Source organism: Bufo bufo, chromosome 3 (genome assembly GCF_905171765.1).
Source record: "Bufo bufo chromosome 3, aBufBuf1.1, whole genome shotgun sequence".
Classification (NCBI taxonomy): Eukaryota; Metazoa; Chordata; class Amphibia; order Anura; family Bufonidae; genus Bufo; species Bufo bufo.
This window is the reverse complement of record NC_053391.1, coordinates 601,819,314-601,832,588: the sequence shown is the minus strand read 5'-3', so window position 1 is coordinate 601,832,588 and position 13,275 is coordinate 601,819,314. Positions and strand designations below refer to the sequence as shown.

General features: G+C 49.0%; 1 protein-coding gene across 1 annotated transcript in view; it reads right to left on the bottom strand.

Moving 5' to 3' along the window:
- Positions 1-9,046, bottom strand: part of CDK4 (cyclin dependent kinase 4) — a 34,063-nt gene extending 25,017 nt beyond the window's left edge. The window contains exons 1-2 of the mRNA XM_040425942.1: positions 8,915-9,046; positions 4,178-4,431 (exon numbers count right to left, since the gene is read on the bottom strand). Of these exons, the coding sequence (XP_040281876.1) occupies positions 4,178-4,395 (218 nt within the window). The 5' untranslated portion in view covers positions 4,396-4,431; positions 8,915-9,046. The remainder of the gene's footprint in view (positions 1-4,177; positions 4,432-8,914) is intronic.
- Between the last annotated feature and the right edge of the window lie 4,229 nt (positions 9,047-13,275).

Genomic DNA, 13,275 nt, shown 5'->3' with positions numbered 1-13,275 from the left:
AGCCCCGGCCCCGCTGGTCACAACAGACTATTCTGGCGGTAACTTTTACTCAGCGCATCTTTATTACCTTACAATGAAGCTCAGGTAACAGGCAGAGCGGGCGGGCGGCGGCGGCGTAATGTCGCTCACTCACGTGATGCACCTGCTCCGCCCACTTTATAAATGAAGCAGGCGCGTCACGTGAGTAACTGACCCGACGCAAGGGGAGCAGGTAACCACTGTGGCAGCGTCAAAGCAGAGGTTAACAGCGTGGACCTGAGCAAGGTAGCCAAGGCTGGGAAGCAGAAAAGCCAGGACCCAACAGCGAGGAGCAGGTAAGTATGCTTCCGTTTTGCCGGTCTGGCCAGGAGGAAGGGTTTGCTACAACTCCCTCAAAAGGTGGCCAATGTTGGGGAGATAAGGATTGGGCACATTCAATTGTCCAATCCTTTTGTCCTCCAGAGACAAGCCATTGCGGGAAGGCAGCAGCTTTCTCCTCTCTCCCCATCCACTACCTGCTCAATAGGAGGAGCAGGAGAGGTAGCCAATGATTAAAGGGGTTGGCCACTCTGTTAGCATTTATTACAACTATAAAGAAAGGTGGGATATATTACACCTAATATATCTTCTCAAGCAGATCTGTCTGGTTTTCTGGCTATTGGAAGCCGCGCCCCCTCCTGTCCTGCTCTCGCCGCGCCCCCTCCTGTCCTGCTCTCGCCGCGCCCCCTCCTGTCCTGCTCTCGCCGCGCCCCCTCCTGTCCTGCTCTCGCCGCGCCCCCTCCTGTCCTGCTCTCGCCGCGCCCCCTCCTGTCCTGCTCCCGCCGCGCCCCCTCCTGTCCTGCTCTCGCCGCGCCCCCTCCTGTCCTGCTCTCGCCGCGCCCCCTCCTGTCCTGCTCTCGCCGCGCCCCCTCCTGTCCTGCTCTCACAGCTGCCTGTCTGTCCATCCCTGCAGGTGCCATGGAGGAGCTTCCTTGTCCATGCCTAAAGGAGTGCTGCTGTCTGGGTCCTAAAGCACCCTGCTTGTATCAGAGGTGCTTTCTGCCTCTCCTGGCTGTGCAGGGCTGGAGGGGCTTAGCAGAAAAGCAGAAATAAAGAAACTTTCTCAGGCTGAGGAGACGCAGTGCTGGCTGATAGAGGGCGGAGCCTGCAGTCAGTGTGCTCCATCTCCTGTACTGAGATCACTTATTGCAGGCTCCGCCCCCTCTATCTCCTGTGCTCAGAGGATCCTGCCAGCATGTGAGGACATAGCAGAGCCAGGGCAGTGCTGTGGACCACAACCTGTGAGCAATCCCAGTGTCTGTCCTGGTATGGCCCCTCTGCACTGTGTTCTTTTCACAGACATGATATTACAGCCAGACCAACAGTTCAGGAGCTTTAACCCCAGTGATATCAGCAGCAGTCACTGGTCTCATCTGTAAATGTGTGCCCTCTCCTTCCAGCACACTGTATACAGTGATATGTGACACCCCCCATACAGTGATATGTGACCCCCCCACCACTGTACACTGTATATAGAGACTTATGACACCCCCCCCCCCACTGTATTCTGTATACAGAGATGTGTGACCCCCCATTAAGTGATGTGACCCCCATAACTGTATACACCAATGTGACCCCCGCCACTGCATATAGTGACTTGTGTCCCCCTGTACACGCAGAGATGTCCGACTCCCCTTGTTTCCCTTTTTCCCCAGGTGAAGGGCAGACATATATTCATAGATGATTTCTAGACAGTCAGCTGGGAGCAGGTCGTGTGATGGACAGGAGGCTCCTCGCTGTGTGAGCAGATCAATTTGTACAAATTTATTCACCACAGTTCTTGTGCAACAGGCTCCCCCCCTCCTCCGGCAGATTTCTGGCTTCATTTGATTCAGAAAACTGGCGAAATTTAACAAATTTATGTTAATAAGTCGCAAACAAATAGTTTGCAACTTTTTAAAGCCACTTTTCAGAAACAAGGGAAATGATAATTCTCCCTCTCTATTCATGGCTTACATCCAGTGGAACAACTAGAAATAACTAGGCCCCACAGCAAATTTATGAACGGGGCCCCCCAGCAACATATGTCTGATACATTAGCATCACATTCATGTGTGGGACAGGTAATACCTTCTCTTTACCGCTGGGACTGGAACGTTCTTTCTATTGCTATGTCTGTACAGTGGTCTGAGGGGCTCTTGTCTCTATGGAAACACAGGTGGGCGGGGATGTCATGTGACCGCTCCTCTGAACATGCTTGCTGCAGTGCATGCTGGGATATTTACTTTCACTTTGCCGCTGCTCCTCCCACACAGCCGGTCTGAGGAGCTCCTCCAGGGAGGCATGTCATGGTGAACAGGTTAGAAAAAGGACATATAGCCAGTACATGTCACAGGATATAAATACTTCATGGTTTTGGCTATTGTCTGGGGCACTTTGGATTTTTGATACTTAGGGTGGCCAACCCCTTTAAGCTATCTTATGTGTGTGCCCAGCTTCAGTGCCATCCAAGCAGAGACAGGGTAGAAATCTGTAGGCTACCATAGGAACCAAGGGAGAGATTTACCAGGACTGGGTTGTCCAGCAGTTAATACTGATGACCTATGGTCAGGATAGGTCATCAATATCAGATGAGTGGGGGTCCGACACCTGGCACCCTCACTGACGAGCTGTTTGAGGAGGTGGCGGCGCTCCATGCGAGTGCCGCTTCTTGGTCTTTACACTACGCGTTGTCTTGTGTGGAGCGGTGGCGTAGTATAATTTCAAGTACTGCACTTCCAAATGTAATGGAGAGGAAGCAGCGCTTGCACAGAGCACAGGTGACTATCGGGAGTGCCGGGTATCTGATATGGATGACCTACCCTGACAATAGGTCATCGGTATTAAGGGCTGGACAACCCCTTTAAACCATACTTAGGAGTAAAACGCACCAAATTTACTAAAAGGCGCACATCTCTTGCTATGAACAGACTGCAAACCGTGGAATTATCGGGCAAAATCTGGCATACAATCTGATTTGCAACAGTTTTTGCCAAGTTTAAGGCTGGGTTCACACCTGAGCGTTTTACAGCGCGTTCCTACGCGCTGTAAAACGCTCAACAGGCAAGAACCAATGATCCTCTATGGGCATGGTTCTCACCTGAGCGTTTTACAGCGCGTACGAACGCGCTGTAAAACGCCCTACGCCCCAAGGAGTACAGGAGCTTCTTTGGGGCGTATGGTCGCGCGTTCCCGTACATAGACTTCCGGGAACGCGTGACAATGGGCGTTTGCTTGTTTCCCGGAGCGCGTATGGAAACGCCCGATGAAATCGTGCATACAGAGCGCAACAGCGTACGCTCAGGTGTGAACCCAGCGTAAAGGGAACCCGTCACCAGGATTTTGTGTATAGAGCTGAGGACATGGGTTGCTAGATGGCCGCAATACCCAGTCCCCATAGCTCTGTGTGCTTTTATTGTGTATAAAAACTGATTTGATACATATGCAAATTAACCTGAGAGGAGTCCTGTCCCTGAGATGAAATCTGAGGACTTAGTAAAGACTCAAGGAGTTTCTCCTTGACCAGTAGATCTCCATTTGCATGGGAATCAACCAGCCGGGCACTCTGGGTTCAGCAAAAGGATTCTCAGAGATCCAAACTATAACGTGGGTAACATTAAAGGGGTTGTCTCACTTCAGCGAATAGTTTTTATGTAGAGGAAGTTTATAGAAGCCACTTACAAATGTATTGCTTCCTTTGCTGGCTGGATTCATTTTTCCATCGCATTATACACTGCTCATTTCCACGGTTACGACCACCATGTAATCCATCAGCAGTGGTCGTGCTTGCACACTATAGGAAAAAGCACCGGCCTATATGTGCTCCCATGGTCCCGACCACCAGAGAGGCGGGCACTTTTTCCTATAGTTTGCAAGCACGACCACTGCTGCTGGACTTCAGGGTGGTCGTAACCATGGAAATGAGCAGTGTATGTGGGATAGAAAAATGAATCCAGCCAGCAAAGGAGGCACTATGGACAATCACAATACATTAGTAAGTGGCTTGAATTCTCTACATGATAAATGTTATTTGCTGAATATATAATAAAAGCTATAAAAAAAAAAAAAAAAAAGATTTGATTTGCCTTTTAACCCCACATTACTCATTGGTTTCTTGCAGGCACACCTTTCTTGAGAAAGGAGCAGAGGTGACACAAAGCCTTTCATGTGGTTTACTCACTTTACAATATTCGGATGGTCGAAGTGCTCCAGGCGTTTCAGCAGCGCTACTTCCCTGACTGTCGACAGGGGGAGGCCATTCTCGTTGGTCTGAACGCGCACGTTTTTAAGGGCTACAAACTTCCCACTCTGTAAGTCCCGGGCCTTATACACAGTTCCATAGGCTCCGACCCCAATTTCTGCAACGGGTTCATACTGCCCACGGAGCTCTTTAGCCATATTCCTCGGCACGTGACTTATTCTATAGATCTCCTCCTGGAAAGGCAATAAAAACACTGGTTATTCATCACACAAGTCACTAGAGGATTGCACTGCAACAACCATGTTCAAACCAGCGTCTGGATCGGGATACTTTTGTCTTTGCATGTAGCCAGTGCGTTATTCACTGCAATCTATCCGTATAGCGCCACCTGCTGTTTGCTCTTGTTCTTATTTCTCTGTCCTGCTCACCGAAGCACATGTTCAGTTCCATCCTTCAACTGCCACCGGCTGCAGCAGACAGGACACGCTCCCTGAGAAAGTGCACACCCTCTAAGCTGCCATTTTGAAATAAAAATGGCAGAATTACAGCAATGAAAGTGGAGATCTCTGGATCCACGTCAGGTACAGCGCTGGTTCTAAGTCTGTTAAAGAGATTGTCATGTTCTATATATCAGGTTTTTTTACATTAATTTGGGAGAACCCTCTTAATCATGAACTCTGTAGATGTAGATTCCTGGGACCGTTGGGGCAGGAGCTGGCTCTCATGTGACGAGCGATGGCTACTGCAGTCCCCATATGTATCCATTGATTCTGAGCAGCAGATCTCCATTTATAAGGCATGATCTCCCCCCAATGATAATTTAGGCGACCGCATCAAGCAGTGAACACTCCCCCCATGTTGTCCATATGCACAAATAAGGAACATGAACAAGGATTGACTTCATAGAACAATCCCTTTAAGTTGGTCCACATTGCGCACACAACCATCATTCACCCGAACTACAAGAGTTACGGTATGTCTTAAATGTCTTACCAAAGGCTCAGCATGGGCTACATTTATTTATTTTTAAATCAATACCCACCTTTGCCATTCTCCATGCCGCTCCCATTCCAACACTTGCCTGGTGCACATGGACACAATGGAAGTCACTACTCAGCCAATGATTGGCCGAGGCGGGTCACCGCTGTGGCCGGTGATTGGCTGAGCAGTCATTTCCTGTGTGTTGCAATGAACCAGGAAGTGCGGATGAGCAGTGACCCGGGAAGCATCGGATTGGTGTGCAAAGGGCGAAATCCGCAGCATGAATTGACGTAGATTTCAAATCTGCACCGCAGGTCAATTTACGGTGCATTTTTTGTACGCAGCGTGTGGATGAGAATTCAGAAATTCTCATCCACTTTGCCGGTGTACAAAGCTGTGGATTTGCCGTATGAAAATCTGCAACGGCAGTTCCACAGGTAATCAGTCTTGTGTGAATCTGGCCTTAGGCCCCTTTCACACAGGCGAGTTTTCCACGCGGGTGCAATGCGAAACGTGAACGCATAGCACCCGCACTAAATCCTGACCCATTCATTTCAATGGGGCTGTTGTGCACATGAGCGATGTTTTTCACGCATCACTTGTGCGTTGCGTGAAAAATCGCAGCATGTTCTATATTCTGCGTTTTTCACGCAACGCAGGCCCCATAGAAGTGAATGGGGCTGCGTGAAAATCGCAAGCATCCGCAAGCAAGTGCGGATGCTATGCGATTTTCATGAATGATTGCTAAGGAGATGATGTGGATGTCCATTCACTTTATTATTTTCCATTATAAGGCTACTTTCACACTAGCGTTCGGAGCGGATCCGTCTGATGTTTCATCAGACGGATCCGCTCCGATAATGCAGACGTTCGCATCCGTTCAGAACGGATGCGTCTGCATTAAAACGTAGAAAATTTTCTAAGTGTGAAAGTAGCCTGAGCGGATCCGTTCAGACTTTACATTGAAAGTCAATGGGGAACGGATCCGCTTGAAGATTGAGCCATATAGTGTCATCTTCAAGCGGATCCGTCCCCATCGACTTCCATTGTAAGTGTGGACGGATCCGCTCGCCTCCGCACGGCCAGGCGGACACCCGAACGCTGCAAGCAGCGTTCAGGTGTCCGCTCGCTGAGCGGAGCGGAGGCTGAGCGCTGGCAGGCGGATGCATTCTCAGCGGATCCGCCTCCACTGAGAATGCATTAGGGCCAGACGGATGCGTTCGGGGCCGCTCGTGAGCCCCTTCAAACGGTGCGCACGAGCGGACACCCGAACGCTAGTGTGAAAGTAGCCTAACATGGTTATAATGGAAAATATCATTCTTTAATAGTAAAATGTCCCTTGAGGGTTAAAAATTTTTTTTTTTTTTTTTTAAAGTACTCACCTCATCCACTTGATCACGCAGCAGTTATCTTCTTTCAGGACCTGCAAAAGGACCTGCGCTGCCATCATCGCTCTCACCACGTGGTGAGCGCGATTACATCAAAGGTCCTTTTGCAGGTCCTGAAGGAAGAAGAAAGAAGACTGCTGCGCAGATGAGGGGAGTAATTTTTTTACATTTTTTTAACCCTCAAGGGACATTTTAGTAAGCATTCTGTATTAAAGAATGCTATTATTTTCCATTATAACCATGTTATAATGGAAAATAATAAAGTGAATGAATGGACCTCCACATCATCTCCTTAGCAACTATCCATGAAAATCGCATCGCATAGCATCCGCACTTGCTTGCGATTTTCACGCAGCCTCCTTCACTTCTATGGGGTCTGCATTGCGTGAAAAACGCAGAATATAGAGCATGCTGCGATTTTCACGCAACGCACAAGTGATGCGTGAAAAACATCGCTCATGTGCACAGCCCCATAGAAATGAATGGGTCCGGATTGAGCGGGGGTGCAATGCGTTCAACTCACGCATCGCATCCGCGCGGAATTCTCATTCGTGTGAAAGGGGGCTTGGGCTTCATGCCTTGGTACATATTTTCCCATATCAGCCGTTTGCGTCCTGTACTTTCTAGTTCTACAAGTCCCGCCCGATTGTAAAAACGCCTATTAGGGCTCATGCACACCACCGTGGTTTTGGTCTGCATCAGATCAGCATTTTTTGCAGATCCATTCATTTCAATGGGACCACAAAAGATGCGGACAGCACGCGGTTTGCTCTCCACAGCCGTATGTCCATTACACGGCCCCGCAAAAAAGATAGAACGTGTCCTATTCTAGACTGTGGACAAAGATAGGACATTTGTGGAGGAATTATAAAAAAAAAAAAAAAAAACACGGCTCTAAGCAGACCGCGAAAATGGCTACAGCCGTGTGCATGAGCTCTTATTGTCCGCAAAACTGAAAAGAATGGGACGTTTTTATGGGTCGAATGCGATCCACAGACAGATTCAGATCAGACGCGGACTGAATATATGGCGGTGTGCATGAGGCCTTAGGGGAATAGCAGCAGGAAAAAAACAGCTACATAAATCTTATCACAGGCCGACAAAGAATAAGCAGTAAAAATAGAACTGAAAAAATGCGCTCTCTAAACTGTAAAAGCCATCTCCGCGCCGGGACCTGAGACAGCGCGGCGGGGTTTAAAGGGGACCTGGCATAAGATTGTACTCTCAGCATCAGGGTTATAAAGCGGCGGCTGTCACGTGGGCGGTCTTGGATTTCGGATTTGTCCCTGGCTTTCCAGGAGGACCATGGGCCAGAACACCTGACTTCACTGCGCATGCGCCAGATGCCGCTGAAGCGTAACACAGGATGTTAAATACCAAGGAACTTCCACTTTGGATTTTGCCAGGCATCGGCAGAAAAAAAAAAAACACGGCGGTGGATTTCATGCTCTCTGTTGCAAAGCGTGTAATCCGGGATGGAGGACCGCGGCATATGTCGACATGGTGCAGATTTCAAATCCGTATCGCTGGTCCATTTACTCCATGGTTATTTTTTTTTTTTTACTTAAAATCTCATCCAATTTGCTGGTGCCGCCCAAGGCTGCGGATTGGCCGCACAAGCCTTCGCACCATATCTGCCTTGTGTGAACGCGCTGTTAATATCACAATGCAAGTGGTTACGGTTTTAAGAAATCTCATCCCCGATTTTATATCAATTCATGCAATGGATTTCACCCTTTTGACTTGCACAGGGTGAAATCAGCGACCAATTTGTGCGGATTTCGCTGCGGAAACCGACCATTCCTGCTGCGTAAAAGCTACTGGTATGTGGCCTCACCCTCTACAGTCCAGCCCGGCGGATACTCACCTATACAGCTTTGATAATGGGGGTAGTCCTGTCAGTGATCCTGGTGAAGACCACCTGTCTGCCCCTAGTCACACTCCAGCTGGCTGCTCCGTCCTCCAGCACAGCGCCCCCACACGTGCTGCAGGCGACAGTCCTTTTGTGCCTGGCACATGGGCTCTTATCATGGGTGGCCAGGACAGGACCCCCTCCCCTCACCCCAGCAGATAATGAAGTTGCATTCTTCTTCTCCTCCACCTCCATGTTACCCCTCCTCTTCCTGCCACAACTTTTTTTCTCATTAGCTCAAAGATTGGAGTTTCCATAAAACATGGCAGGACGTGCGGCTTTTCGGGATCCAGTCCCATCTGTTCCATTATTACCGCACACTGACTATGTGTGCACCTAGTGTCTAGAAGTGCACTACAACTCCCAGCACGCGCCCACTGCCTAGCTCCGGGGCAGCCACCATGTGGCCGCGGTACCGCTGTAGGGAAGCCTTACCCGGCTGTTCCAGTGTCAGCAGCAGTGGTCAGTCATGGCGATAGAGGCTCCCCGTCCGCAGCACCTCACATGCTCTCACCATTCAGTCCCCACACAACAGAATCACTTCCTGCCCCAACTCACACCCACCCGAGGGCTGGAGCTCACCCGTCAGCGGCCCGCCCCCTGTGACCCGCCGCGGGCTGAGGGCGCCCTGCCGTGCTGAGATATATGAGGGGAAGGCAGGAGCCAAAACTCTGAGGGGAAAGTCTGCTTTATGGCGGCCTCACAGCTCTGTCAGGGAGGTGACCCGGCTTTCCTTCTTGTCACTAGTATCATACAACATGAGGTGACATGGAGAGCTGGAGGACAGGACTGGCAGTCAAGGATGATGGTGGTGGTTGTCCTTCTGTGTTTCTGTAAAAAAAAATAGAAATAAATGGCTACGTCAGGGAATTTTCAATAAATACATAATTATAATATTTTGTATAACAGGCAGCAAGGAGGGAATGTGTCATCAGAGAATCATCTACTTTAGGGTCCATTCACACGTCCGTAACGTGTATTGCGGATCCACGGATCTGCAAAACACGGACGCGCCAATGTGCGTTCCACATTTTGCGGACCGCACATCGCCGGCAAGAATAGGATATGTTCTTTCTTTTTTTTTCGGGAAAGGAATTGCGGACTCGGAAGTGTGGGTCCACAATTCCGTATCCGGGCAGCACATCGTGCTGCCCCATAGAAATGAATGGGTCCGCAAAATGCAGAACAAAATTGCGGAAGCGTGAATGGACCCTTAAAGGGGGTTTTTGAGATTTTTTTTAACTGGTGACTAGTGTTTTGTCGTGCTTGTGTAGAACACTTCCCAATGCTCAGGTGCTCTACAATGCAAGTCAATGGGAGAACTGGAGCATTAAACCAGGCACCCCCTGCTCTGAAGAGGGGAGGGTGTCGGGACTCTAGTCCCTCTTAGGAGTCCCTGCTCTGACTCCATATACAGCTATGTCCATAGTCAGTGCTTAGGGACACCCAGTGTCTTTACATCTAATTTAGCCTCTATTTCTGAAAAGTTTCTGGCAGGACTCAAACTCACAACCTTCTACATTACAGCCCAGAATCTTATCCACTATACCAGTGGTGGCACTCAGAGCCCTCCCTGTGGGCACCTACATCCTGGAATAAGTCTGTGGTGTACCAATATGCCTTAGACTTTTCCTGCCATTCATCAGCGCAGGGCGCACTATGAACAGCACAGGCAGCGCAGTGAATACAGGCAGGCTATTATAGCTAAATGATAAAGTACATGGAAGATACACTATACTGGACTGTAGTATTCAGGGTGAATTACCGTGTTGGCACTTTGCGATAAATAAGTGGGTTTTGGGTTGCAGTTTGGGCGCTCTGTCTCTAAAAGGTTTGCCATCACTGCACTATACTATAGAGCTGCATGGCCAATTACCAAAAAAAACTAAAAGAGACTTCTGCTGTATAAGTATTCCGATACAGCAGAAGTCTCATCATTTTATTTTATTATTATTTTTGGGTAACTGGCCATGAAGCTGTATAGTGTAGTGGTTAACATTCTGGGCTGTAATGTAGAAGGTTGTGAATTTGAATCCTGTCGAAAACTTTTCAGAAATAGAGGTTAAATTAGATTTAAATCCACTGGCTCAAGCACACGCGATATTCCGCCGAGCATAGCGATGCTCGAGCCGAACATTATGATGACCTGTCCGCTGGGTAATCAGTATCTGATCGGTGGGGGCCCGACTCCTGCACAATCAGCTGTTCGAGAAGGGATTGGCCCTCATTGTAGCGCCTCAGCGTTCTCTCAGCGTTCCCTAGGCCAGCGGTGATATCACGGTCACCGGTCACATGGTCTATGAGAAGATGAGCCCCATTGAAGTGAAGGGACTGAGTGCGATACCAAGCACAGCCGCTATACAGTGCACGGCACAGTGCGTGATGAGCTGCGAGAGTGCAAGGATCGGCGGGGCTCCCGGGTGTCGGACCCCACCAATCAGATATTGATGACCTGTCAAGATCTCAGAAAACCCCTTTAAATCAAGTTGATGTTAAGTATTTGTCTTTTCATTTTTGGTGATTTTTATTTTTCCATGTCACTCTCCATATTTAAAAAATAATCCTAAAATCCTGCAGTTTTCACACTAGGCCTAAAACATCTCAAGACGTCCTGTTCTTTTGAGAGGAGCCACCATGGGCACAATGGACAGGAAGGGACGCCACTGACTTCTATGGGATATTTTCTTGGCACGCTCTGTGACCTGTGCTGAGGTGAGGAGGGAGCAGATAAGCTGTGATATCATCTACTGGGAATGGTGGAGCCTGTGTTATCTATAGCTAGGTGATGTCTGTCATTGTAATCCTGACGGGGATGATGACAAGATGGCTACAGAAATATTACCTGTACAGAACAGGAAGTCTCAACATATTTTTATTGCTAGAGACCAGTGCGAAAACCGCAGGATTGTAGATATCTTTTTATTTAATATAGTGACATGGAAAAAAAATATAAATCACCAAAATTATAAAACAAAATGAGATCATTTTCTTCTGACACATTCCTTTTGAAGGAGTTGCCTCACAACAAGTCTGTCTTGTTACAGTTTTATGGTGCCATTTACTATTTTAACCCCTTAACCACCTCAGCCCCTATAGCTTAACCTCCTCAGGACCGCCGTACGCAGGATTGCGTCTTTGCGGCGGTCCTGTTGTTCTGGGTGGACGCGCCGGTGCGTCCTCTCGCGAGACGCGAGATTTCGTGCATTGCCGGCCCGCGCATGCGCATCGCGGGCCGGCAAAAGTTAAAGAAGTATTTCGTCACCAGCCTGCCAGCCACGATCATTGGCTGGCAGGCTGGCGATTTTCAAAAAATCAAATCAGAAGCCAGATAACAGATCATATTAGTAAATATGATCTGTTATATGGCTTCTCTGCTTCTCTGCTGGTCCTTTTCGTCGGTTGGATCCAGCAGAGAAGCAGAGATCACTGTGAGTACCCACCAACACTACACCTTAGCCCCTGATCACCTTCCATCACCCCCATCATCCTAATTAACCCCTTGATCGCCCCCTGTCAATCACTTAGTGAAAGACAAAAAGTGATCAGTGTAAACTGTCACTTTTTTTTTTCACTAGTATTGGCTGTTAGGTTTTAGGGATAGTTTAGGCCCCTTGGTTAGGTAGTTAGCGTCAGTTAGCGCCCAGCCCACCGCACCGCAGTCACTTTTATTCGCTGTTTAGCGTATCGCTAATCAGCATTTGTACTTTTATAGTATCTGTAAGTGATCAAAACTGATCACGGTCAGATCTATAATAGTATTAGTGTCACCTTAGTTCGCCCTCCACTCAAAACGCAGTGTTTGCCTGATCAGGCCTGATCGGTCGCCCACACGTGCGTTCACCCACGCCCGCCCCACCGCAGTGACAAAAAAAAATTTGTTTTTTGATTACTGCACATTCACTTTACACGCACTGCGGCGATAAAAAAATCTGTTTTGATATTTTTTATCAACCGCAGCGGCCTCCGGTACTTCGCTAGCCTCCCCTTTGTAAGACAGGCTTGCTTTTTTTCTTGGGTAGTCTCAGGGAATACCCCTAAATTTAGTAGTCCAAAATGTCAAACAGGGGGTATTCTTCTGAAGAGGCCTACAGGATTCTGACCCAGTCGGATGAGGAGTGGGAACCCTCATCTGACGAATCTAGCGGGTCAGAATATGAACCTGTGGAAAGCAGTGGCTCTCTGACCCAAAGTTCGGACGAGGAGGTGGAGGTCCCTGGCAGCACCAGGCGTACCCGGCCCCGTGTCGCTAGACCACAGGTTATGCAGGATCCGCTTCAAGAGCAGCAGAGTGGGGCTGTCGCTGCCGGATCACGTGGTGAGGCATACACCAGCAGCGCAGCCCTTCCTGGACCTAGTACCAGCACTGCCGTACAACATGGTGACGTGGCGAGCACCAGAAGGGCAGTTGAAGCTGGTACGGTGGCACGTGCACTAGTTACCCCGTCGCAGCCACCGCGCAGACAGGCCCGTAGAGCCCCTAGAATCCCTGAGGTGCTGGCAAACCCTGATTGGCAGTCACCAACTTCAGCCGCACCTGTAGTTCCCCCTTTCACCGCCCAGTCTGGAGTTCGGGTTGAGACGGCTCAAATCGGTTCGGCCCTGGGATTTTTTGAGCTGTTCTTGACTGCGGAGCTCTTGGACTTAGTCGTGGCAGAGACAAACCGGTATGCCACACAATTTATATTCGCCAACCCGGGAAGCTCTTATGCCCAGTCTTTCCGGTGGAAACCAGTCCAAGTTTCCGAACTTAAAATTTTTCTGGGCCTTCTCCTCAACATGGGCCTGACAAAAAAGCA